The following is a 27240-nucleotide window of genomic DNA, read 5'->3' on the forward strand; positions in this document are numbered from 1 at the left end:
TATTTTTCAGACTTGAAACTGCACCTCCAGAGCACAGACTATGGGAACTTCCTGGCTAATGAAGCTTCCCCACTCACCGTCTCCGTCATAGATGACAAGCTGAAGGAGAAGATGGTGGTGGAGTTTCGTCACATGAGGAACCATGCTTATGAGCCCCTAGCAAGTTTTCTGGACTTCATCACGTGAGTACCAGCTGATCATGAACAGCATTTGAAATGCTGGTGTTCTTCCAGACTTGAGGACTCTCAGACTAGCTTTCCACACTCAGCCTTGTAGCTGGTATATTTTCTGCAGCTTCTTGAAAGAAGCTGGTTTGGTTGTATCTGGAGGTCTCAAACCAGTATCACTATGTTGTGAAAGGATTCTGCTCCCAGGATATGCACGCTTCATTGGCACAAGGTTGGCACATTTTTCTCAGCCAACAAACACCAGCACTAGGGGAAGGGAGGGCCTAGAATATGCAGCAGGGAAAGACAGGGCTGCAGCAGCCTTGCATGTCTGTCAGTGCACAAAAAGACACAGCACATGTGCGCTTCTACAGCAGTTTCAGCTGATGTGAAAAGCTTGAAATAGCACAGTGTTCTTGCAGGTTCCTTCTCCTAGCTGTTTTGCACAACCCTCTGCTTCCCTGTGTGCTGCTCTTGTTTTAATCGGTAATAAAATGAAATTGCTAGCCTCGGTGAGATACCCATTATGCTAGGTTGTATCTGAAACATGGAAGTAAAATTGGAAGGTTTTTTCCTTCCCTTGGTCCTTCCTGTAAGCTGTAGTTTGGCTTGAAAACTGCGTAGCCAGTGGCCCTCTCTGACCAGTAAGGAGAGACATCATGGACAAAAGTGAATTTCTTTTTCAGTAGAACATGACTTAAACTTGCATCCGTGAGAAGAAGGTTGTACTCTGTTCTCAAGTTGGATAGCTGATACAGCAGCATGCATTTATCCGATAAAGTGAGGTTGGGCTCGTTGCAGGCGCTCTGGTGGGTGGTGTTGAATCCTGCATTTTTGGCGGTTGTGTGCGTTATCTTGCTTGCCACCTAGAGATTTTTGAATGGGGCAGGCTGATGTGGAAAGGCCTTTGTGGTCAATTCAAAGACTAAATTTTGGCGCCTCTGTGGCATCTCCTGTGTGTGCAGATATTGATTAAAGATCTGTCTCTGTGCTGTATTCCTTCCTGCTCTTTCTTTTCTATGTCTGGACAGTAACACTATCTCATTTTTCTAACCGTGTGGCTCATATCTGGTATTTTCTGGGTCACTGTGCTAAAGCTGCCTCTTTTAAGCCTTTCCTATTTTCTAAGAAATATTTTTTTCTTATATGCCTGTCACTGAAACTTATGGAGTTTTTGTATTTGGCTCTAGATACGGAGTGAGACATGGCAAGTCATTAGCAAGACATTACTAAGCCCCCATTTTGCAGCAGTGTTTGCAATGGATGAAGCAGTTTCTAGCGAATCATCTGGGTTGTACAGAGTGATCTCGTCTGTTCTCTCAAACCTAAGTTAGCTTTCAAAACACCTCTTGCCCATTGTGAATTTGCTATGAAGACATCAGTGCTGTTGGAGCCTGACAATATTAGGTATTTTGTCCTCCACTGATGCTCTTCCTTTGCTGCCCTACAGATTTATAGAAATATCTAGTCTCTTTGGAAGTATCCTAGTGGTCGCTAAGGGTCTCTTCTTCTAGCTTATGTCATATCTTTTTAAAGGCAGTAGTCTGGGCAGGACACATGAGTATCTTGCAGACTTTAAAACTTTGCTATTCCCGAACTGTCCCGCTTTGAACATCAGTGTGTGGAAAAGATGAACTGAAAAGTCTCAGACCATGCCTGCCCTGGTTACACACTGCATGACTTGGGAGGAAGGCTGCGAATGGTTGTGGAAGTCCAGTTGCCTGTTATACCAGTCGATCTTTATCCAGTGTCTACATCCAGCTTGAGTTGTGCAGAAGACCTTCAACATCTCATGTGATTTGATAGGCTGGTTCTTACAGCTGTTGGAATGATTTAAAACTGGTGTTTTGCCCTCAACTTGATTTAACTTTTATCTTGTTCTGCTTCTGTCTCTCTGAGTTCTCTATGGCAAAACACTATGCTGTGCAGATACCTGTATTGCTTGCCTCGTGCATAACCTCTTGAATATATTGGTCCGATTCAGCACAGGATGTTTCTTCCTTGAGTTGTCTTCACTCTCATCTCATCTGTTCGTTTTTATCCACAAGATTTGCTTTAATGCCACTGTCTGCAATGCTGCCTAGAGGAAGGCAAAAGGTGAAGAAGGAGAAAAGCTGTTTTCCCACATGAAACATCTCCACTCTCTTGCCGAGTCTTTTGTGCAAGGAGTCCAACTGTTCAAGTCGCATTCTGTAATGGGGGGGTCTCCTCTGGGTCTGCACTTATCACACCAGTGGAGTACTGATGAGATAAAGAAGGTGTTACCAGCATCAGCTGGCCGGAGGTGGGAGTTGCTATCAGTGTATTAGAAGCTCCAATAACTTCTAATGACACTACAGACAAGTTAAACCAGAAGGATTAGGGCAGTGAAGCACAAGAAGTTTGGAGAGAGTCCTGGTTTTGCCCAGTGGGTCTTAGTATCTTCTGTTGATAATCCTAATCTATGTAGTGACAGGGCTAGTAGACTAGTATGACTTCTTGAGCTGCCTTTCAGGGTGTGTTTTGTTCCCTGAAGCTGTCCCGTGGGCTGTAGTAGGCCTTGGTTTGGGGTAGGGGGCAGAAGTTTCAGGGATTATTGTTCTGCTGACAGCGTGAAGCTTCCCGTGTACGTCCCAAAGAGTTGGAGTGGAGAACAGTACTGTTTAGAGGCTGACAGTGCATAGCTGTGCGAGTAGCCTTCATCTAACCCAGACTTGCGTGTAGGCAGCATCATAGAAACGTTCGGCCAAAGGATGTTGGCAGTGTGGGGGATGTTGTGCCTGTGCGCGCAGAGGTAGTGTGTCATCTTGCCTACCTGTGCCACTCGATCTTCCACTCTGACTGGGCACACAGACGGGCGTAATGGGGTGGTTTATCTTTGCCTTTTTAACATGTCTGTTTCCCACTCCTTTCTTTTAGGGCAGTTAATGAAACTTGAGCAGGAAATGGTAAAGACATCTCAGGGCAAATGGGGCACCAGGTGGTCAGAAGAAGAAATTGTACTCAACTGAAGGTGTCCATGTGCTAAAACTGTACAGGCTGAACTGAAATAGAAAATGGTAGAAACATATGGAAAGTTTGAGCAGGGCTGGCTTCTGTGGAAGGAAAGCTTGAGTTCACTGGGACTCTTAAGAGAGAGGCATTGGGTTGTAAACAGATTTTTAAAATCAAGTGGGATTGTAGGAGATGTGTCTGGCTTAAAATGGAAGGAAATGTTTTGGGTATGTCTAATTCAACTCTGAAACTCACTGCTGCCGGATGCCTTTGTATGTATTGACAGGTTTTTGCTTCTTAGAAATGGTGGATAACCTCCCACAAGGCAGGCCCATCGAGGCCTGGTTAAAGACTTGGGTGCCATCTCCCTGAGAGTGGCCAGGGTGTAGATGGCTGGTGCCAGAAGGTGGATCAAGCATTTGAAAAACAGGCAGGCTTTCTCCTTCATGAATGTCCTGCTGGACTTTGGGGTGCTTTTGAGCTGATCCACAGGTGACTGTTGTGCTCTCCAGAGTTGCTTATTTTTGGAGAGTGCTCAGATCTTGATCTAGGGCACATTGCTGAGAAGATCTGGAGAGCTGTCTGATCTTCTGAGCAGCTGTAGTCCTTGTACCTTCTGATTGCTCCAGAGACAACCTGCCAAAAGCCTGCGTGGGATTATGCTGTGTCATTTCTCTTGCCTCTTCTAAGTGGCCCGTGAACTAGGTGAGGACTTGGGAAGGAGAAGCAACAACAGGGACAGTGTCAGGGCTGTGGAGCAGCAGGAGGATGTGTGTTCCTGGTGTGCTCTCCTTGCCAGCCCCGGGGAGGTGAGGCAGCGCTGCTGTGACTTGCCGGAAGGTGGCACTCCAGCCCCATGGCTGCCTGTCCCCAGGTGCACACGGTGCCATAGGTAAGGATGGTCACCTATGGAGGTGGGCAGGTGGTGTTAACCTGTCTCCTGAACTTAAGGGAAAGGACAGTGTTTAAAAACAAACAAAACTGCAGCTAGGCAGCAACCCCAAAGCAAGGTCTTCGTTCCCTAAGTCACTTGCTGCCACTGATTTTTGTCCTGTTGCGCTGCTCTCCTGGCACCACGCTGACTCTTTCCTGGCTCTGATCCTCACCAGGAACTCTTCTGTGGCAAGTGTTGTGTTGTTAGTACCAAAATATTGAGGAAGTTGGCTGATTTCCCTTTTGTTTCTTCAAGTGGTGGCTGTAGCTGCGTATAATGGCAAGGAAAAGCTCCACTTATTGAGCCTGCCATGATCTCTGTAAAACACCTGCTAGCTCTGTGTCTTGCTAGGCAACTTCTCACTGGAAAAGACCGCTGGTGCTTCCCTGTGTTTTTCAGCCAGCCGTGGTAGGTTCTGACTGATAGGCACAAGTTGGCTGTTAATATCTCTTCTCCAACACAAACAATTGACTGTTTGGCTGAGGGAATGCAGCAATGTTGTGTAGGGCAGCAACAAACAGGTATTAAGTGTACTTGAAATGGCAAAACCCACTTCCTGAATTCAACAAGCACATATTGACTTGTGGGATGGAAGTGGGTTTTAGGCTCTTCTTGGTGATATGCTGCCCTGCCTTTCTATAAAGGCTTTGTTCTTTGTGTTAGCCTGACACAGTACCATGTCCTGTCCCTCCTCCTTTCCAGTGTTGCTTTAGATAGGTTTAGATGGGATTCTTTATCACGGTGTCACTCCTGACTCAAGCCTGCTGTAGCCTGATTAGATTGTCAGCTTTAGTATTTTTCCAGGGGGTGGAAGAAAAAAGTGTGAGCTTCTCTTTTTTTGCCCTTGCTTCAGTGCAGTCTCTTCCCTGCTCTGGAAAGTCTGGTTTTGCAGCAGCCTGATGTTGAGGGCTCTGTCAGCTCTCGGGCCCCTTGAGCCCTTGCAGCAAGCTGATGGGCAGAGAAGGGCTTGATCTTGTGCACGGGGGCGAGCTGCTGGTAACCGTGCAGAAATGGAGTCTGCTGTAGGAGTGAGGTCTGAGGGGGAGCTGGGTCTGAACACGTTGTCCAAACCCATTTTGAAGCCTGTGGTCAGAGGACAGACTAGGCGGTCTGTTGTCTTTACCTTTACCAGTCTGCTAGGGCTGGGAACTGGGTTCTTTGTTGCCCTGAGGATGCAGCTGGGAATTTGGCTTTCAGTATGTTTTTGTGGTCACAAGATGTGTTTTTGATGAGGCTACATGTACCTTTTCCCCTTGCAGGTGCCTTTTCTTAGCTGCCACTTCCCTCTGTTGCCTTCTCCCTGACCCAGTCTTGCTCTGCCTCTCCCCTGTGCTGGATAGATCTAGTTTCTGCTGCACAACTTTGAGTTCAAACTTAATCTTGCAGCAGTGGTTTTTCTGGAGCCAAATTGTTTCAATTGCTACTTGAGCTGAAGAGCAGTAATCCTCTTCTCTGGAGTAGGAGGTTGCCTGTCTTTATTCTAAATATACTGGAGTGTGCATCCTGGCATAACTCCAGAGGTTACAGAATGTGACTACATCCTTTTGAAGTCCTTTCTTGCAGAAGAAAAAAAATTCCAAATGCTGTACATTAGACACTTGCAGTTTATTTGGGCGAGCGCAACAATCTGAAGGATCTTTCCTAATGCTGCTGTGGTTAAAACTGTGCTATACTATTTTCAATTAGTTGTTGACTCCTTGGTGGCAGTGGAATCGGGAAACAAAAATTACCATAGCGGCTGGGGATCCTGCAATAAAAGGTTTATGAGCCTTCTCTGGCAGAAACAGCTTTGGCAGAGAAGTACAGGTTTCTGACAAACAGCTTCCCTGTTTGTAGGGAGTGCAAAGTTGAACTGATAAGCCAAGTTCTTGGAGGGATTATGCAACTATCAAAATAAGAGGGCATGTAACTAATGGTCTGGAAATGATCACAGACCTGCGTCCTGTGGATGGTAGCATCAGAACTGGATCTGTTCTCCTGCTTACCCAAAGGATACAGATCTCGTACCAGTTTCCCAGAATCAGTGTCTGGTTGGTTGAGTGCTTAAGTGGTGGCTGTGGAAGTCATCTTTCAAAATGGTGTGACTGTGGGTATCCTCATCGGAAAGGGACTCTTTCAAAGATGGATTTCACAGTGTATTGTGTGGCCAGTGGATTTGAACTGGAACAGCAGAACCCTCCTACTGATCAACACTGTTCTTCTCTTGGAAGGTATTAGCATGGTGCCCAGCAAGCACAGCGAGCCGCGGTGATGGCTGGATGTCCTGGGTTAAGCATCACACTGGAAAAGCTGCAAAACGTTATCAGTGGCAGTGAAGATGCAGCAAAACACCAGTGATGAGGTCTGGGTATAGGCCTGTGTTTCACTGAGATAAATCCTTGCTGAAACTGTAGCCCGGGGAAGGGGACTCTAGCATGCAAGCTATGGGTGATTAGGCGAGAACGCATCACCCCTGGATAACATCCCCATCCAAGCTGATGCTGTTTTCATCCAGAGGCAGTGTGTGTAGTTAACAGTCTTCTTGGGCTTTGTTTAAAGCCAAATCCCTCTGGTGATCCTGCAGCTTCCCTCATGTTCCTTCTTGCAATTTTTATCTCTACAGGCTGAACAGCATGTCTGTTAGAGGCATTAAACAGGAGAGAGGGAGGATGTTAGGAGTTTGTCAGTGCTCCTCCAATCAATTTATGTGTGGTTGCAACTTTTCCAGGGGGACAGCCTGCGTGCAGTGCCTTCAGTGGGATGTACGTTCACTGAGCACTTCTGTCCCTGTGTAACGTACTTCACTCCTTGATTGAAATCTTTCTCAAGGTCTTCTGGTGTTGGACCTTAGCAGCCTTCATTTTTGTTTTAACTTTCCATCGGTTTGCCTCACCCAGTGCTCTAGACTGACAAGTTCAGCCCAGAGAAGGTCTGGAGGCCGAGGGCACTGCTGCTGAAGACTTCTTGAGGGCATCTTGAATGCTAGTCCCCTTTTCCAGATCTGTTCTGTATGCTAATTGGAAGTCTAGAAAATACCTAGAGCTTTTCATAAATACTGCAAAGTACTGCCATATTTAGAGGCCATGCAAAATCTTGTGTATCCCCCACATGGTTTACTGCATGTCAAGTGAAATGATGATTTTTCTTGTCTTCTGCTGGCAGCAGGTCTGTATGCACAGCAATGTTCTGTGTGTTTATCTAAGCCCAGACTACACAGCCGCTGAGAATCAGGTAAGAGTGTTTGGGCCGTTAAACTCACTCGGTTTTCTTAGCTACTTCAGGCAGTTTTGGGGACAATGTGAGTTTGCACAGTGCAGCCTTTGATCTTATTTTATATCCTTGCAATGTTTTCTGCTTTTGTGTTTTGGTTGGAGGTTTTTTTGTGTGGTGCTTTATATGTAAGGAGGTAAGAAGACAGTAGATGCAAGTTTGGCTTTTGCAGCTGGTCTGTGTGAAAGCAGCATGATTCGATGTTTCTGCTCAATATTTAAGATGTAATTAGTGTAGAAGTCTGCTCAGCACAGCACTGAGTGGCAGGACTCAGCCTTGTATACCAGCCTAGTGTTTCTCAAGCTTTGAGTCGTCAAGTTTAAGCAACCAGAGCCTCTTGCATGAGGCTGCAAGGTGTTTAGAACATTCCCTGGTGTTTCAAGGGGTTTGTATGTATCTAGAACACAATGTTATATTCATAAAGCCTCAAAATTCAAAGTATGTCATCTAGCTTTTTTTCTCGTTAGCCTTTAATGCAGCTAACACTGTGTGACTGCTTCTAAGTTACCGAATGATACCACTGGAAAATTGAAGTCAGTATCCCAAGAGACCTAGACTCACTAGGAAGATGGCAAACATCATGTGGAGATGCAGCTAAATATAGATTAATGCTGAGAATGTTCCTGGATACTTGGATTTGAAGGGCTGCCACAGCCTCTGTAGAACTGTGAAGTTGTAAGTCTTTGCTGTGAAATGGTCTTGTTGATCTAAGTTACCCACTTGTGGCTGAGTGCCCTTGGTTTGTGGTGGCAACCATGAAATTCTGAGCTTTCTCTGGCAGGTTCATGAACGTCCCACTTAGGTGTCGTTTTTATTGGTGGGACTCTAGGAAAGATGGTGTACAAAGATAAGAAGAGATTGGCACATTTTGAGCAGAGACCACCACATACTGCATCTACTCTTGCTGTTCCCTGGGCTGCCTGAGCTTCAGCTGCAGATGAGGAGTAAAACTGCTCCTGGCCAGAAGCTACTGGTCTGACTTATTCTAGTCTGAGCTGAAAAACTGATCAAAATCCTTGAGGATTTGACTCAGTTTATCCACTGTCTGTTACTTGAACAAGCCTCAGTGAGGCACTGAGGTCTTCCTGATGTGCAGCATCCCTCTCCTTTCCAGTTCAGGACAGCTGTACAGTCATTTACGTAGTGATCTTAAAATGACGCTCTAGATAAAAGCATCTCAGCTGTTGGCACTATTCTTAGTGTCAGCTATGGCTCCTTTGTGCTTTGAAGTCTTGTGTGCTGCTTCCCCCCATGACTGCTTACATTTGGAGCCTGAGAGCAGTGGGACAGGTGGCTCTGCATGCCAACACCTTTGCTCAGGTCTCAAACCCAGTGGGATAAAGAGATGGGTCTGTGTACTTAAGCACAAACCCGAGGAAGCAGTGGCACAACCAGCCTGAAACTTTTTTCTTAGGTTACTCCCCCTGCGAGCCCTTGAGTACATGAACCAGATGAGCTGTGAGAGGGAAGCACTAGATGCTAAAGCAACTGTAGTCAAAACAACTTCATCATTATTTAAAGCTGTCTCTAGAATTCATACGGAGTTCAGAGCACTGCTCTAATCCCACTGGAGATTTCCCTTTTTCATCCCAAAATAAACACATGCTTCTACAGTAATCTGAGTAGCTGCCCAATGTAGTCACATAGGAACTTTTGTCTTGCTAGCATTAGTCTGCATTAAAGTCTAATGCTGGTTTTGGAAAGCGCTGAAGTTGCCTGAGCAATGCAATACCTTAACCCATCCCAGCAAAACCCCCAAGCTGCAGCCCACTTCTTCCCTGCTATGCACTTCTGCATCCTCCCGCCACTCTCTGCACTTGCTGTCACCACGGAGGGCTGTCCTCATGACCCCTTGCAGAGCAGCTGTTAAGCTCCAGATTGGCAAGGCTTTAAGAGGATCCCTGAGAAACGCAGGTCATGCCATGTTCCATCATTAGTCATGCTTTGTGACCACTTGCAGTATTGTTTATGGTTTCTTTAGTATCCTGGAGCAGAAAGCAATAAAAAAACCAACCTATCTGCTGTAGGACAATGACTCTTTATGATTAGGTTAGATTAGGAAGTGGGGGAGGGAGAAGCCCAACTGTCTTGGGGTTGCTGCCTTGCAGGGGTATGCCCGAGTGCCTTCAGGCTGAGATGTAAATGCCTCACGTGACAAGCTTTCATGCATTTTATGTGCTCCCCTGCTGAAATACCTTTCCCAGTATTCAGCGAGCCATTGCAATCTTTCTTGCGTGTCTGGTGTATCTGTGGCTGTACTTAAGTAACACCAAAAGAAGGAAAACATACATTGTCAAAGTACTTGCACATGGCTTCTGCGTGCCTGTGCTCCTCCTTGATTCTGCTTGATAGCTATCCGTGGGTGACTGTCGCAGAAGTGAATTTCTGGGGCCTGGCTCTCCTCTGTTTTCTTGGAGAGGTCTCTGCTCTGCCTGAGACTGTACCTCCCAAAACCAGCAGTGAGAATGATCTCTCTGACCTGCTGCTGCTGGATGGAATGTTCACCCCCAGCTTCCCTAGACATATCCTAGCCTGACTTCGTTCTCCTTGTGTGAGTGTTGCCCAGTGTATATTGTGCTGAAACTGGGTGATGCTGGAGGAGTGAGGATACTGTCCCTGGTTTTCTCGGACTGTCGGAAGTTGTAAGCCAAGATCTCAGTCCTGCTGTGGATGGTCTTTCTATGCTTGTTGACTCTTTCCTGTCCTTTAATAAGAAATTCTACTCCTCCGTGAGACATTATGATGCTTCTGAGTATCAACTAAAATTGTATTTCTGTGAACGTGAATTTCTGGAATATACCACACCTCAATTCAGTGGGTAACAGGAAGAGCGAGGCAGGGCGTAACTGTGCACGTGAAACCCTGGCTGAACATCCACTCTTTTTGTGTCCATCTCCCTGAGAGGGCAGATAACAGCTCAAAGTACGAGTGTAAAACACGTTCTTGCCCAAAAGAGTATTACTATGGTCTCTGTGGAGGCCAGGTTGGGGCTTGAGAACAGATGCCCTTTTACCACTTAATTAAATCCCTGCCACCCTGTGTCACTGGCTGGGGCTTTTGTAGAGCCTCCACATAGTGCTTTCTCCTCTGAACTCCTACTGAGTGTTCCCAGTGAGCTACTGTGGAGGCTTGTCCTCACCGAGGAGCTTGGCAGTCCTTCTGTCTGTCTCCAGTCTCCCACCAGACCATCCTCCATCCCAACCTCTGTTCCATGCCAAGCAGGCTGCAGTAAGACTTCGTGGTGTTGCAAGTGACTGACTGCTCCTGTTTTCTGGTGTGTCCCATAGTCTGCTCCTCTTATTAGTGGCACTGAGAGCTAGTGAAGATTAAAATGCTCTTGGGAGGTCTGAGCATGCATTAACCATGAAAGCTGAAACATTTGAAGCTGCGAAGAACCTAGTTAGGAGATGGGGAGAAGAATGACAAAAGCCGGTTTATTAAACAAGTAGTTGGAGGTTCCTAGGAAAGCTGCTGCCACTGTAATAAATATAATCCTTTGGGTCTGGGAGGAAATGCCAGTGCAGCCAGGACCTCTGCTGTGGTCTTAGTTCAGCTGTGCTAATGGAGGCAGATGCGTTCTTGTCAGGACCTGGCACAGGAAAGCAAGTGTTGCCCCTTCCACAGATGAAAAGAGGCTTTTCCAGCTGCCCTGGCAATAGAAGACTTGCCTTGTAGTCATGATTGACTAAGCCGTAACTGTTTTTACTGGGATGAAGCAGAAATTGAATGTGAATAAGTGGGGTCTGGATTTGCTTGAAGGAAATTGGAACTATCAAGAAGGATTAGGTAGCAGTGCTGGTGTCTGCCTGGCCTCGGCAGGCACGAGAAGACCTTTGTTCTGCTGCAGCGCTCTTGTCATTGTAAAGGTTTGAAATGCTGTTGCAGTGGAAATTTGAATGAGAAATTTCCCCTCTGTCTTGCATGTGGTAATGCCTCCTCATGCAGGGGTGAATCCTTCTCTGACAGTCAGTAGTCTCGATAGGTAAAGTATTCTTTTCAAAAAGTTGCTGTAGAGACCTTAGCATTTGATGTATAGACTGTGCATTTCCCCAGACTGCCCTGAAGCATGGGGAAACAAGCGAGTTAAGGGCTTTAAATGAAACAGGGAGAGCCATGCTTTGTATGCCAGCAGAGAAAGCCAGCAGGGTTGTCTTTCCAGGGACCATCAGTGTGAAAGCAGGATCTTGTCACATGTGAAGAGGGTCAGATTTGGGCTGCTCTCCCCAAACCTGTCTGTGGCTTTCATGCTGAGCTGGGCTGGGTGTGCATGGATGAGCTCAGCATGACTCCTGTAAGCCAGGAGCTAAGCCGCTCTGAAGACCTGTGAACAGAAAGGGCTCCGGGCACTTTCCCTCACTTCCTCGTGTGGTTGACTTTGCTCCTTCCAAGTCACAAATATCTTAGAGAGAGCAAGATCCGCAGTAAGCTGGGAATAGGAAAGAAGTGTGCTAGCATACTGTGCAGTGACCATATTTCCTTGCCTGTTCCTTCCCTTTAGGCCACGTTGAAGAAACAAGCTTGGTCTCATCCTGTGTGAGAGTAGTCCTGAGTATGGTCTTTCCTGAAAGGTGCTGTGTTACACTGAGCAGACTTGCATGTTTGAGGGCAGGTGGTGGAGCTGGGAAATGATCTGCTGTATCCTTGGTCTGGTACACCTCACAGAGATGCATCTGTGTGAGGGTGCAGATGCTTGTATTTACCAGGAACCAGCAGCTTACAGCGAGGGACTTGCCCTCCGTTCTCATAAACAGGCCCTTCTTGCTGTCCTGGAGATTGCAATCATCTCCGTGGTGAGAGTTGCACAAACAGAAGGGAGGATAACGATCTTGCAGATTAAAGGGCAAAAGGAGGTTTCTTAGTACATGAAGCTTGTTCTGATTGCCATGGTTCTAGATTGAACGTCCCTGGAAAGGTAGGCTGCAAACACAGAAAGGCTCTCTGCAAAAATAGTGGGGCTGGGAGGTGCGTTACCGGCCCTGCAGCGTGGAGAAAAAAAAGCAAAGCAGCACGTGCTTGAGGAACTAAGGTGGGGATTTGTTCATGGACGTGCCCTTTGAGCATATTTGAGAGGCGGTAAGCCCATCTAATAAAAACAACTGAAATCTGCCTTCAACTGGCTCTACTTACTTGTCTTTGATGTGGTTCAAAGGGAGACAGGGCTGCACTACGTCCTTCTTGTTAGCTCAGAAATACAAAGGCCAGCAGCATCCTAATGCCTGACAAATGTGAGCAGATCCTTGCTGTTCCTGCCCTTGCCCCAGTCCCCATGTGCTGGCCTTTCTCCAGTACCCAAGCACACGTGGGAAGCCTGAACCTCCACAGATCTCCAACTCCAGATGTGCACAGCTCCTTCTGCTGTTCTAGTTCAGGCCTGATCCCATTTGTTTTGGCGCAGCTCCTACCAAGGAGGACCTTCTTCAGGTCTTTTCCATCATGTAACTTTTTTGGAGCAAGAGCTCTAGCAGTGAGAGCAAGGGACTGTAAAATCCCAAATATCCTGCTCTTCCAGCATTGGTGCCCCTTCCATATGCTGCTGAGGGACATTTGCAAAGGCATCATTGCCGACTGAGAAAAACCCTCATCTCTCTTGATGCTTTTCAGTTTCTCAGCTTGGTTGGCTTGTGGCTCAGCTCATGGTGAAGGTGCTTACAGCACCACTCCCGTTCGTGCTGGGCATGCTTTTCCTCTCAGCTCATATTTACATGATATTTACTCATATGCTCATATTTACATCATATTTACATGATGCCTTGATCCCTTGCTTGGACCTTTTATTTGAAGAAGGCCACCAACCTTTCTCATATTCCCAGTCTTCAGGCCAACTGCGTCTCCCTTCTCTGGCTGGACTGGGAGGACTGGGAAGTGATCCTCCCCCTCTACTCAGCACTGGTGAGGCCTTGCCTGCAGTACTGTGCCCAGTTCTGGGTGCCTCAGTGCATGAGAGACATGGGCATATTGGGGAAAAGGGCCAGGCAGGGCTTGTGCTGGTGGAACTTGTGTCAAGTGCCATGGTTCCAGCTTGAATGTCCCATTACTGTAGTGTCAGAGGCTGAATCTGCTGATCCTGTATCATGTAAGCGGAGAACTTGATTAGAGATGTCATAATATGGGCTAATGCAAAAGAGCGTGTAGCTTTTGATGGCAGAGGTGTGAAAAAGCTTGTGTGTAGTTGTGTGAGGCTGTGAATGAAGGTCATGCCAAAGCTGCCAACCCTGTTGTTTTTGAAAGGGAGAGGGGCTGCAGAAACGTGACGCGTTCTCCATAGTCTTGCCAAGATGGAGCAGTGGTGCTGGCAGTGAAGCTGAGCTCGAGCCAGGCTATCTGCAGATTCCCCTTTGCTGGCGTCCTACTACTCATGCTTTTGCACGTGCTCTCTACAGAGTACGGCCATGTGAGGAGAGCAGTGGGAATGCTGGGAGGAGAAGTGTTCTCAGCTACCTTGAGGGAGGGTGTGGGGAGGCTGGAGCCAGGCCCCTCTCGGAGGTGTGCGGGGTTAGGATGAGAGACAGGAGGCAAAGGGCCATGAGGGAAATTCTGAATAGCTGTTAGGAAAAGGCTTTGCTGTGAGTGTGGTCAGACACTGCAGCAGAGCCCCAGGCAGGCTGTGAGATACACATCCTTGCAAATAATTCATAATTCAGCTGGACAAAGCCCTCAGCAGCCTGAGCTGGCCATGCCTGGGGCAGGACATTGGGCCGGAGATCTCCAGAAGTCCCTTCCAATTTAATACTTTTCAGTGGTAGGTAGGAGATGCCTGCATGGTGTGGTTGAGCTGTAGCATAAATCACAGCCTGGGACTATGCTTGACTCCCTTTTCCTAGGCTGGCACAATAAGGAGATGTTAAGGAAGTAACTTTACTCGTTCTTTGTGGGAAGGATGCATCTTTCTGGACATGTTCCCAGGGACGGAAGGTATATGCCTGTCTGGTGCTAGGTGCTGGTTTTTGTATTATTTGTATTGTGACAGGTTTCCCCTTGCGTTCCTCCAGGTACAGCTACATGATCGACAACGTCATTCTGCTGATCACTGGGACCCTGCACCAGCGCTCAATCTCCGAACTGGTGCCCAAGTGCCATCCTCTGGGAAGTTTTGAGCAGATGGAAGCTGTGAACATTGCTCAGACGCCTGCAGAGCTCTACAATGCAATCCTGGTGGACACTCCCCTGGGTGAGCGGAACCTTTCAAAATACCTCTCAGCTGTATGGCCCGTTCTCCCCCAGTCTAACTGCGTCCTACAAAGTTGTACTCCAGGAAGACAAAGCAATGGGTAATGCACAGCTGTGGCCATACTGTCTATGGTGGCTGGGCGTGAGTTCAGGTTTAGGCCTGTCCTTTGTCAGTTTGTCCTCTGGAGGACAAGCTAGCTTTCTGTATGTTTCAACAAATGTCCAAACCAGCACACTGCTAGTGCAAATTACTGGGAAATTTGGTTTGTGTGAGCCGGGCCTTGAGCTGTCGTGGCAGTGCAGGTGTAGTTAGATCTGATCTGCTAGATATGTCCATTTACCAGCTCTTCTAGGAATTGTGACCTGAAACTAGGGAGGAAGGAGAAAGTTTGAGAGGTCTTAGACAATGTGATCTCTTTAGTGATTGTCGTGGGATGCGTGGCACATATGCTTCCTTAGTGAAGGGCTATCAGGTCCTCTGCTGGAACGAGTCACTTAATTTCCAGTGCTTTTAGTTGGACCATCAAGCAGTTTCTTGTAGACATTTTTTTAAGATAATTATAGAGATCTGCACATGCCCAGTCTTGTTTTGAGACTGATAAAATTAGCTCTAGGTCAAGGAAAGCTCTTCACATACCAAAAAAACCCAACCAACAACAGGGGAAAAAAATAAATCTCCAAAAGCCTTTTTAAGCTCCTTGTACAGCAGGATCCTGCACTGGGTGATACTGTCTCAGGGCTACAAGCCTTGATCAGGAGGCACATGACACCAAGTGTCTTATGAACAGACAGATATGTTCTTTAAAGATAAAAGGTGTAGGAAGTGGTTCTGGAGAAAATATGGCAGTCTTTTTGCAGTAGTAGGAGAGGTAGTCACATGAGACTTTCTAGGTTAGCATCTGTGGGCAAAAAAGTAATGAGGTATGCCTGAGTCAGCGATTAATCATTCTTTTGGGGTTGCTAGAAAGAACAAAACTCTCTTAAGACATCATTTTGTTGTTGATAGAAATAGTTGGTTTTGGAACCAAAAGTGCTTTTGCAAATGCTCTGTGTAATCACGATGCAAGTGAAGTAGTTGTCATGGAAAAAGGAGTTGTCAGATAGAACCCAGCAAAGGAGGGAGAACATGTCTTGAGATCGGTGTTGCAAGGTAAGGCAACAACACAGGAGAGAACTGAGGCTCTGCGTGCAGCTGAGTTGAGCCTACTGTATGGATGATGTGTGGGAAGAAAATCCTCCTCACAAGTAAGTGAAATGGGACCTTCCCATTTTGGGAATAAGATAGAACCAAGTATTTCAAATATACTAGCTCTTGGAGACCTTGAAACCTCCAGCTGTGTATGGAGTGAAAATGCCCTGTTAAACTGGTGAGGTGCTTCTGGAGTATGAGGCTGCCAGTTGGGGGTCTTTGCCTCTTGCAATTGTGCTCTTGTACGTGAATGAGCTTTGCCTGCTTCTGCCCTGGCTAGGCTGAGCTCCTCAGACCTTTGCCCTGGGCATGCCCTTGAGGCTGTGTACCATCTAGTGTGGCATTTCTTCAGTTGGAGAACATGGGGAGTAGCTGTGTTGCCTAAACAAGCAGGCATGCAGGCTCCAGTTGTTTAACTTGCACTCCTTCCAGTGACCACACGCAAAGAAACAGCAGCTCTATCTCCTAAAAGAACTTGAGTAGCTACGTGGCTTGGTGGGAATGCCTAACCCCAAATGGATTTCATAGGTTAGCAGGGCAAAATAAGACTTGCCGTTAGCCTAATTTGGGATATTGGAGGGCCAAGAACTGAAATAGCTGTGTTCTCATTCCTCTGCTGCTCTGAAGTAGCCACTGCTTAGCTATCTAGGCTAGCCAGTGAGTCCTGCAGTGGAAACCAGTCCTGGCACACTCTGTTTTCATTTTTGCCAACCGTAGGGAGCAGTGCTCCTCCAGCTACGTGGCATTGGTCTCTGATGCTGTTGTGAAGAAACCTCTGTGGGGGTTAACCCCTGTTCAGGACTCTCTAGACCCACAATGTGGCTGCTCTCCGTGCCAGGGACCTCAAGCTGTGAAAGTGGTGCAGCCAGAGGTGTGAACCTGCATGGTAGCTGTTTTGTCGCACAAAGCAGAGCACTGGTCAGTTCTCAGAGTGAGTGTAGTGTGCTTTACCCTCAGCGGGACTGTGTAAGCTAAGATCGTATTTCTCTATGTAGCAAATTCAGCAAAGTTGGTTGCTGAGCGAGAGGTGAAGAAGTCATAAAAGTCCTGTCAATGGGTTTTACTGGGCTCTTGTTAACAAGCAAGTGGTGTGACAGTCTTATGTTGCCCTTGATGTACAAGACTTAGCCTGATCTGCAGCTTGTGGTACCATATGTTAGGTCTGAAACCTATCTGTGTTCTTCAGGTGGCAACAAATTCTCAAACTCCCTCCCGGAGATACTGCAAAGTACGTAAGGCTGAGCTTCCTACCAAACACTAGTTCATCCTGTCCCCTGTTGCTTACCTCCTGATAGAGAAATAAAAGGCCTTGGAAGAAGTGGAAAACCGGACAGATAGACCTGGCCAGGGGAAATGGCTCCTGACTCCAACCATAGAGTGTCACAGGCTGTAAGAGCTGTGGCATCCTCACGCCTCCTTAATCCTCCAAGACCCTGAAGGATGAGGGAGAAGAGCAGCGCCAGCTTCCTCAGGACTCGCTAGCTGCTGTCTCACAGGTGCTTAAGCACTGCTGCCGTGCTGTAGCAGGCAGTTCAGAAGCTGTCGTCACCTCTCAGTGTCTGCATCTGGGAACAGTTTGGGCTTTGCTTATTTTTAAATATAGGGTGCTCTGGCACTGATGCCGGGGGCTAGAGCTCAGAATTTTTGCTGAGAATAGGCTGATGTGAGAGCCCCCAAAATTATTGTGGCCTGGGGAACCATGGTGGAGCCTGAGGTTTTGAGTAACAGCAATTTGGTGGCTGCTGAAGATAAGGGCCAGGCCTAGGAGGGACAAGCTCAATATAGGGTGTGCTTCTGCCTGGTATTGTTGAGGACTCTGGAAAATGCTGGGCATAGGTCTGGTTAGGACAGCGCTAACTCTGTCTGTGGCTCTGTTTCAGCTGCTTTCTTCCAAGACTGCATATCTGAACAGGACCTGGATGAAATGAACATCGAAATAATTCGGAACACACTCTATAAGGTAAATGAGTCTCTGAGAAGGAAAAGAGATGTTAACTTCTGTATTTATTCCTACCATGACTACACCTCTGTCTTGGGTAAGGAGCTCCAACTTTGGATGGCTTTCTTCAACCAAAGGGGAGAGTGCATTTTCCTCTTAGACTTAAAAATAAGTTTCCTTTCTTTCTGTTTTCTTCCCTGGAGTGAACGTGACCAAGAACTAATTCCATCGGCTGGAAAGTAAAGATAGTGCTCTTGGAGGGGCCTGGCACCCGATCAGCCAGTACTGCAGAGTCAGGACACCAGATCTAGGCAGAGTGGGGTTGTCTTCGGAGCTGTCAGGCTCTCAGGAGTCTGTGCAAGAGATTTTGTAGAAGTTCTGTCTTTGAATAACATTTCTTGGGCCCTAGGCAGGCAAGAGAATGCTGCCCCTTAACCACGTGAGTTCAGGTGTGGGGTTAGCTGCACTCAAAGGGCTAAAGTGACTTGATCTTAAACTTGATTGGAGGACTTCCATGGGCTTGGTTCTCTGTGTTCAGCTCTTTCAGAAGAGCCTCCAGCAGTCTGCTCAAGCCTTCAGTGGCTGCAGTTGGAGTTAGATGCTCTTGGTAGAGCAGTGTAAAAGGTGCAGCCAGGGTGGAGGAATCCTGCAAACTGAGGAGAGTATTGATTGGCACAGGGATGTGGGGGGGCTAAGGGTCTCCTTGTCCTGAGCCTGCACAGGGAGCTGTCGTCTCCTCTGCAGGCCTGATCTGGTTTTAGCCAGCGGTGTCAAAGCATGTGTTTATGCCCAGGCTGTGCCTATCGCTCCATCTCAACTCTCAGGATTAAGGGTGGGATGCAGATTGTATCTGCCCACCCTGTTTTGGCTGGTCGCAGCCAGCCTGTAGTCAGGGTGACCTCTGCTTCCCAAGGAAGCCGTGACCTGTTTGGAGAGGCAGAGAACAGGTCAGGCGTGAAGGGAAGAAGGCAAAGGGAGGGGAGAAGGAGCTGCATGCCAGCAGTTATGCCCAGCTGCACGTGGCCCCTGGCATGTGCTGGTCTTTTGCTGTAACTGGGGGAGGTATGCACGTATGCACAGTGCCCTTGCAGAGTGCAGACCCCTGTGTTGAGACAAGGGAGGGGGGAGAAGGCAGGGAGTGGGGTGAGCGCAGGGCAAACAGGGAGGGAGGGTGGATCCCTGGGTCCCAGCTGCCACATCCTATCCCATCTCCTTTGTGAGGCTTGATGCTGCTTTGCATTCTGCTTATCCTACCACCAAATTGAAGCGTAGATCCCTGCTATCCCTTGGTGTGTGCTGGGACCGGCTCTTGCTAAAGAGCAGCATCCAGGGAGTGCGAGGGCTTTGTCAGTAACAAATCATGGGGATGCAAGGGTGGAAAAGGTAACTGCTGCTTACAGACTCTCCCTCAAAGCCACCTCTCTCCTCAGGGACTGGAAAAATGTATAAGAATGCAAATGGTCTTCATAGGCAAATGAGGGAAATAAAATCTGTGCAGAGCTGCTTTGAGGAACAGAGCAGGCGGGCGCCTGTGTCCAGGAGGAGTTGGCATGGGAAGGGGAAGTGCTACTGCCCAGACTTTATGGAGGCTTGTTGAAGAAATCTGCGAGCATGTAGACAGAAGGTTTGAAGAGGATTCACAGGAGGAAAGCAGTTACAAAGGTTTCATGTTAGCAATGATAAGTGAGAAGGTTCTCTGGTGGAAGTGTGGTTAAGATGAGGAGCAGAAGTTAAAAGTAAGCGGTTGGCTCTTAGCATAGAGGGGCGGTCAGCAGTGGAGTCCTGCAGTGGAGGCATGCTGGCACTGTTATCTTATTATCTTCAATTTTCCACATCTTTAATGGACATGTTGACGTGAAACTGGCTGACCGTTGGCCTTTGCTGGCGACCTTCTTGTAGGAACCAGCTGAAGGAGTTTTGTGACTAGACAATAAAATATAGCAGGGAAATCACTGTGGATAAATGTGGAGTGATGTATGGGAGAGGCAAGGAGGTAATCCTAACTTTGCTTTGTACAGCGAGAGTCTCCTTATTCCTTTCTACTACTCAATTAAATCTTGGGTTATGATTGACCTAAGCACGGTGGCTCCCTCCAAGGCAATCTGCTCCTCACAGTAGAAGAGAATTGCAGAAATATCACTGCTGCTGTGCACGTCTGTAGTGCGTTTGTTCTGAGCATTGTCTCCTTCCTCTCATCTCTGAATATGAACAACAGAACAAGAGAAGTTGGTAAGGAGGACACGTTTAAAAGTTTGGGTACGATGACTCTGTGTGGGAAAGTACAAAACCAGTTGGGATTCCCTACCTGGAATGTGGTAGTAACCGCAGACAGCGTTGGACAGGTCAGCAGGGATGGACAGGTGCCAGATCCCCTGTCAGACTGGAGGTGGCAGACAGATGAGGCTAGCAGGAGGCAAACGAGTGGGTTCATGGAAGTAAAAGTCTATTAAGGATTATGAAATGCAAAGCAACTACCATTCCTGGGGCAGGGGTTTTGGGACACTGGAGAGTTTCTGTAAATTGCTGTCATCTGTGAAGGGGTCTGCAGGGGAGGGTGGCCGGTGCGGCTGTTTCACAGTCTGTCCTTCCGTGGTGTCTGATACTGGATCTTCATTCACTGATGTTTGAGTTCACCTCTATTTGCTTCTAAAGCTTTAAGTTTGTGCGTAAACTCCGAGAATGGCAGAGGCAGTGACTGAACCTCTTATCTGGGTTCCCTCTTCTGTCAGCCTCAAGCGAAGTCCATTATCCATGTCCATGTTCCTGTGGTAACTCTGCAGACTGGTGCTCTGTGCTCTCCCGCGGTGAGAGCAGTGGCGAGTGCTGGAGATGATATTTCTTTGATGTGTGATGCTCATCCAGCAGTGTCCTCCTGCACTGTGTGGTAACAAATATTGACAGAACACAGTAATCCAGGTGCTCTCTTGCTGGAGACCCAGAGTGTCCAACATGTGTGCTCTTGGTCCATGTTCAGTCCTGGAGTAGTTGTGACAGAGCAGAGATTTGTGATGTCCCAACATAATTTTATTCACTCTCCTTCAGATAATTCTGGTTGCAGTTCTCTGTCCAGGGAGGTATTTTATCACATGATGGCTTCTTCTGAGAAAGTTTCTGCTGAACAGCACTTTTAACCATGCACTGCCTTCATGGGCTCCCCCTGGGAGATACAGTCATCTTCCATCTGGATTACAGCACATCTCGACAAAGGATTACGTTTCCTGGAGGCAGCGTAGCTGTGTCTAGCCTTGTATGTTTTCTGCAGTGCTCCAGTTAGGATGGAGACCAAGTGGCTGCAGTATGAAAAGAGAATTACAGAGAATGGCTCGTTTCCTTCACAGATGTCCTGTCTCATCTCTTGACTCTGCTTACGCAGCGGTACTTTCTGAACGTAGGTCTTGCAGCTATAGTTGTGTGGCTTGGCATGTTTGTGGAGGCTAGAGCAGGGTCAGGAAACCATGTGAGACTTTGGTAAACGCTTTGGAGTTAGATGACTCCAAGGAGCAAAATAGACTTTAACCATGTTGCCTGGGGACGTTGTCTGCAGTAGGCTCATGCAGTCACTTGAACAAACCCAACCACAGCCCTTCATGTCTCCAGCTCCCTCATGTGTGCTTGACATCCAAGTTCAACTGGGGTGTGAATGCCTGTGCTGTGTGTTAAAGTGTCTGGGAGCATCCCTGCTTGCTCTTTGTCCCCTACTGAATAGCCCTGTGGGGCAGTAGGTGCTGCTGTGTGGACCAGTGCTCATCTGCCCTCTCTCTTCCAGGCTTATCTGGAATCTTTCTACAAATTCTGCAAGGTGCTGGGAGGTACCACGGCAGATGCCATGTGTCCGATCCTGGAGGTAGGTCTGGAAGCCCCTGTAGCTGGACAATATTGCCGTGATGTTCATTGCTCTGTGCTCAGGCCCAGCCTGTCTGCTGGCATTAAGGATGCTGAAGATATTCATCAGCATCCCTGTGCACGCTCTGCCAGCTCACTGGGAGACCTGGGAAAACACTGCCTGCATGTGACTTTGGACAGGTTTGGTTGCCCAGCCCAATCTTGCCAGGTTGTCTTTGTGGCAACGTCTTTATTGTCTCACATGGATAATGAGCAGGAGAACATCTAGAGCTGTTCAGTGCACTCCAGTCTCCATGCCAAGGCTAGCTGTGGGTTATGCAGGGCTCAGGGGCAGTTGGTGAGAGAGACTCCTTGGCCTGGGCAGGGTCCTGCTCAGTGATTTGGCTTGTGCCTGGAGTGGGGATTTCCTCGCCTTGCCGATCCCCAAGCATCAGCTACCGGGCATACTGAGGAGCCTGTACACGCAGCCTGTCCTGGCTCAGCACCGAAGGGCTGCGCGTGTCCCAGGCAGTGAGCCAGGCTTGCTCCTGCTGCCCTTGGATGTGGCTCTGTTCAGAGCAGTGTTGCTATCTGCTGGCCTCTGGCAAAGGTGCTGCATCCCAAGGTGAACTGCTCTTTTCCCACAGTTTGAAGCTGACCGGAGGGCCTTCATTATCACCATTAACTCATTTGGTACTGAGCTGTCCAAGGAGGACCGAGCAAAGCTGTTCCCGCACTGTGGCAAGCTCTACCCTGAGGGACTGGCTCAGCTGGCCAGAGCAGATGACTACGAACAAGTAAAAAGTGTTGCTGACTACTACCCTGTGAGTCCTTTGGGGTGAGGGCTGTGGGGGCTGGTGCCAAGGACCTGCTCTGGATCAGAGCTTCTCAGGGATCTGGGGGAACTTGTGGATTGACAGCCTGGGGAGGGGAGTGCCTATCTGCTGCTGCTGTTGGTCCTGTCCTCTGCTTGGCCAAGAGGGAGCTGGCTTGCCTGGGATGCCATTGCCTTGTTAGTTGTGACGGTCATTGCAGTGGTGATAGGGAGACCAGGCGTGCCCTGTGCGCCCCATCCCAGGGTGTGGGGGCTGCCCTTGTCACCAAACCCTGGAGGTATTGGTGTGGCAGCAATGACAGTCTGTCTTTGGCTGGCTGGGAGGAAATGTGTCTTCAGCAAGAAGTGGTGTGCCCCATCTCCAGCCCTAGTGGGTCAGCTCTGAGCTCTGGTTCAGTCGCAGGGAAGACACTGACGTAGGAGGACACGCTTGGATGTGTCTGGGTTCTTTAAGCTGCTCTTGCGAGTGCCTGGGGGCCTGTTTGGAGGCAGAGAGCTCAGTATCCTTTGCTGAAGCAGCCAGGATGTGTGCCAGTGTTTGTGGGCGCAGGGCCCAAACACTCAGGTCTGTACATGGAGGGGTTTGTACCCAGTGCATCCTCCCTGCAGACTCAAAATGACGATACGGCTTTGAGAACTGCACATTTCAGAGCAGGGGTAGGATCTCTGGCTGGACAAGCTCACAGATTAAATGAAGGCTTTCTCTGCTCTTCTGGGGATTGCCTTCTGCTGGGGTGTGTGCAGTGAAGCTTCAGCAGCATCCTGTTGCCAATGTTCATGAGTGCACAGGGCAGACTCTTGGCTTCTCTGTGTCCTCTGCTGAGCTGACATGGTGGCTGGGGTGTCCATTTGACATACGGGGCCCCAAATGCTGCTGAACTTGGAGAGCTTTGGGGTTTGGGTATATCCTCTTGTAATGTCTTTATGCAGGAGTACAAGCTGCTGTTTGAAGGGGCTGGCAGCAACCCTGGAGACAAGACCCTTGAAGACAGGTTCTTTGAGCATGAGGTAAGTGAGCCCCGAGACTTCATGGCCATACCTACCTGTGCCATTTGCAAAGCTCAGGGGAGCAGTGAGCTTGTCTGCTGCCCTCTCAGCAGTGCTGTGGATGAACAGATTTTTGGGGAGGGGAAAAGGATGCTAGCCCTCTGCCCCAGTGATGGAATAGGGGCCCAGGATGGTGCTCGGTGCATGTTCTCACCCGGTTTAGAGCAGTGTGGAAGGCAAGTTTGGGGCTGCTGGTGAACATTTGGTCCATCAATAGCAAAACCAGAGTGGGATTAGGAGGATTTTCACAGTATGAGGGTATAAATATTTCGTCCTTCAAATGTCAGAGCCTGTCCTGAGCCATGTGCTGCAGGTTAGAGCTGCTCTGAGGACCTAGAGAGGTGCAGAGCTGAGCCCTCCAGCCTGCTGGGGAAGTCATGGAACCTCCCAAGCTGCTCCACGCGTGCTTTGACCTGCTTCTCCTGTCTGAGGTGGACAAGTGACATGTCATCCTCTGTGCTTTCCCCAGGTGAAGCTGAACAAGCTGGCCTTCCTCAACCAATTCCACTTTGGAGTCTTCTACGCCTTTGTGAAGCTGAAGGAGCAGGAGTGCCGCAACATTGTGTGGATCGCGGAGTGCATCGCCCAGCGGCACAGGACCAAGATCGACAACTACATTCCCATCTTCTAACCCTGCTCTGCTCCTGTCCGACCCTCCTGCCCCTGGAGCCTCGAGGGACCCCTGTCTAATTCCCTGAGTTTTCCGTTGCCCAGACTCCAGGGGCGTCCCATCTGTGGAACTGGCTCAGATGAGGAAACTGTACAGTTGCTAGTTAAATTATTCACAAGCTGAAGTTTGAGTTGTGTGTGCTGTGAGGGGTCCGGAGGGACCAGTGGCACAGGCTTGTCCCTGTGTAGCAGGAGGGACACCTCCTGCTGTGTATCTCATAGTCCCCGTGTTCCTGTACTAATCTGCTGTATGTGCTTGTGCTTATAGAGCAAGCACCAGCCGGGGGGTTGCTGCCTCCAAGGGGTTCCCAGTGCTGCAGAGGAGCGCATTGGGTCTGCCATGGCCGGGGCTCCTCTCAGTGCTCTGCAAGCCTCCTTGTCAGTGTTGTTCCTGTGAGATGTAGTTAGAGTGTGATTTGTAGCATAGCCCATGCTGCTGTGCAACCCCTAGCTAACCCTGACCTGAGCGAGATGGAGCAGCCCTGGCCAGGACTGGGACGGAGCCTGTGGGAACATGAGGGCAGCGCCATGGTGCTTGTGGAGCACGCTCCTCTCCGCCCCAGCAGCATTGGTGCTGGTGCAGCCTCACCCTGTCCTTAAAGCAGTTCTTATCAGTCTCCCTCCTGCCCTGCAGCTTGAAAGGGCTCCGTAAGCTGGCTGAGCTCCTTCCTCCTGTGAAGACCCATGGCTGTGAGCTTGCTCTCACAACCTTGCAGGAGCTGGGGCTCCTTTTGGCTCTGTGTATGGTGCTGGACCCCTGCACTGCCCTGGGGCAGGCATCCTGTCTGGCGCAGGGGCTCCAGGCTGGCACTGCTGCGCAGTGGTGTGGGCACAGCTGGCCCTGGGGCAGGGCAGCCCTTCCCTCCACCTGGTCACCCAGGGGGACAGAGATGTCCCGCACCCTGTCCAGGCCCTGTCTGTGGTTAGGGGTGGAAGCCAAGCCCTGGGCATGGTGTGACAGCCCTGCTCCTTGCTGCTCTGGGTCCCTGTACTCGAGGTCTGGGAGATGCCCCTGGGGTGGTGTGTTAGCAGAAGGGTCTTGCTGGTGGGAAACATGTGCTTGGTGCTGCTGGGAGGGATTGATGGAGAGTGGCTCTGTCCCAGCTTGTGCTGTGGTCACCTGCAGTGTTTGTTATCCCGTGATCCCCTCCTTACACCAATAAATATCTGCCTGCTGTGCTGTGCTCTTCCTGCTTACTTGGGTGCCTGCTCCCACATCCCCCTGAGGAGCCTTGGACCCCCTTATCTAGGGAATGGGGTGTTTGCAGGAGCAGAGCCCAGTGGGGCTTGTGACTTGGGCCACTTGCTCCTGCCCCAGAAGGCAGAGTCCGGCCACCCCCTGGGGTCCTGGGCATTTGCACTCCAGCCCAAGCTGGGAGTGATGCCTGGGTGCTGGGTGCACAGGAGTGAGAGCAACCGTCTGGGAGTGAGCCATGCACTTTGGGAGCTGGCTTTGCTAAGCTTGACCCCCTGTGCCTGGCCTTCCTGCATGGGGCTGTCACTGTGTGGCACTGTCACCCCTTCCATCCTTGCCAAGCAAAAGGAAGCCTTGGGTGTGTGGGGGGGAGTAAGGGGTTGAAAGATCCTCCTGGCAGCCTCACCCCTTTTCTGGGGCTGCTGGTGGCACCTGCTGCCCCTACGCAAGGCTCCTGCTGCTGTGCTCGGTGCGCTGCTGGCTGGGACCCAGCATCGCAGCCCTGCCCCAGGGAAGGAGACTGCCAGAGCCCGGTGGCATATGAAGAACAGATTTATTTAAAAAGTGACAATCATATAGTTCATCTTGTGCAGAGCTCTGTGGCACTGTCAGCCTGGCCTCGGCCCCTGTGCTTGCCAGGAGCATGTGGAGTGTGTAATGAAGGGCAGAGAGACAAGGGCCTGCATGGCAGTCGCCACAGGATCTGGGGCCTGACCCAGCCAAGAGGTGATGGAGAGAAATGCTTGCAGCTCTGACAGCACTGTGGAAGATGTTGGGTAGCTGAGAAATGCCCAAGGTACATCCTAGCCTGTGGTGCAGAGCTGCTGAGTCAGGCAGGGGTGGCCCCCTTGGAGGATGCATGGTTAGAAAAAATACAAAAACAAGGTCTCTAGAAAACATTGATTCCCGCATGATAGAAAATAGATCTGCCTGATTTTGGAAAGCAATTTGGTTTTTAACGTCTAGTGCTGATTGTTCTCCTGCGGTGCAGGAGGGCAGCGGCTGCCCATGCGCTCGGGGGCTGGTGTGCCTCGACATCCCGGGAGAACCACGTGTGGGCCGGCGTCAGGCCTTCTTCTTGTCGTTGTGGTGCTCTTGCCGCAGTGCTCGGGGCAGTTTGGGGTTGATGAAGAATCCTTTCAAGAAGGAGTCTCGGACAAAATAGGGCAGATAGTGGTGTATGAAATACATGAGCCCAAGGCCCTGCCCTGGGTAGTAGCGCACGGCTGGGTTGGCAGCCAGGAGCCCGTCCGTGATGCTGTTCACCACTGCGCTGAGGTCCTCCGCCGCCACCTTCATGAACTGGGTGAACTGGCGGTTGATCTCCTCCACGTACTCCTCGCCGTAGGCCTGCAGCAGCTCCTGGGGCAGGCTGGCCACCAGCTGCTGCTTCTGCAGGTTCCAGAAGGCAGGGTCGCATGTCCCTGCAAGGACGTGGTCCCTGCGTGAGCTGTGTGGCTCCCCCCCTCCAGCCACCAGTCCCCTCCCAGCCTCCTGGGAAGGACAGAGGTCTGGTGCGTGATGGGAGGACCATGGTGGCTCTCCATAGCCCAGGACTGGACCAGAGGTCTTGGACCCTGCCTGCAGTGGGGATGGTGCTGCCCTGCATGTGCCCGAGCTGGTTCAGACAGCCCTGGTGGCAGAGGATCCGCTGGCCGGGCTTGATCCTGACCCTGCCTCCCACCAGCCGGAGCCCAAAGGCCACAGGATGGCCACCATCCCAAGGGAGGTAGTAGCCCGGGATGCTCAGAAGCTGCATCCAGCGCTGCAAGCTGCTCCTGCCAGTGCTCCATCACCGTCTCTTCTGCCTCCCTGGGGTACCTGCCCTTTGCGGTGCAGGCAGCAAGCGGTGCCAACCACCTTACCTGTCTTGTAGTAGCCAGGCAGGACAATGCTGACTTTGATGCCCCAGGGCTGGAGCTCGCAGCGGAAGGTGTCCATGAGCAGGCTGAGGGCTGCCTTCGAGGTGCCGTAGGCTGCCAGGCAGGGGAAGGGCAGGTCGCCTGGCAGGACAGAAAGGATGACAAGCAGATTGTGAAGCAGCTGCCTGCGCG

The 27240-nt window shown here is 49.7% G+C and overlaps 2 protein-coding genes across 2 annotated transcripts; one reads left to right on the forward strand and one right to left on the reverse strand.

Moving 5' to 3' along the window:
* Positions 1-10: 10 nt before the first annotated feature.
* Positions 11-24319, forward strand: ATP6V0D1 (ATPase, H+ transporting, lysosomal 38kDa, V0 subunit d1; the record flags this gene model as incomplete). The annotated part of the gene is made up of 7 exons (XM_010081409.1): positions 11-182; positions 14313-14491; positions 17560-17639; positions 21385-21462; positions 22088-22264; positions 23206-23283; positions 23792-24319. Coding segments are annotated over 7 exons (926 nt in total), but the record flags the coding sequence as incomplete, so codon positions are not given.
* A 1932-nt stretch (positions 24320-26251) lies between these two features.
* On the reverse strand, positions 26252-27189 carry LOC104467582 (corticosteroid 11-beta-dehydrogenase isozyme 2-like; the record flags this gene model as incomplete). Its single annotated transcript, XM_010081410.1, has 2 exons — positions 26252-26610; positions 27052-27189. Coding segments are annotated over 2 exons (497 nt in total), but the record flags the coding sequence as incomplete, so codon positions are not given.
* Between the last annotated feature and the right edge of the window lie 51 nt (positions 27190-27240).

This window comes from Pterocles gutturalis, unplaced genomic scaffold (genome assembly GCF_000699245.1).
Source record: "Pterocles gutturalis isolate BGI_N339 unplaced genomic scaffold, ASM69924v1 scaffold24809, whole genome shotgun sequence".
NCBI classification, from domain to species: Eukaryota; Metazoa; Chordata; class Aves; order Pterocliformes; family Pteroclidae; genus Pterocles; species Pterocles gutturalis.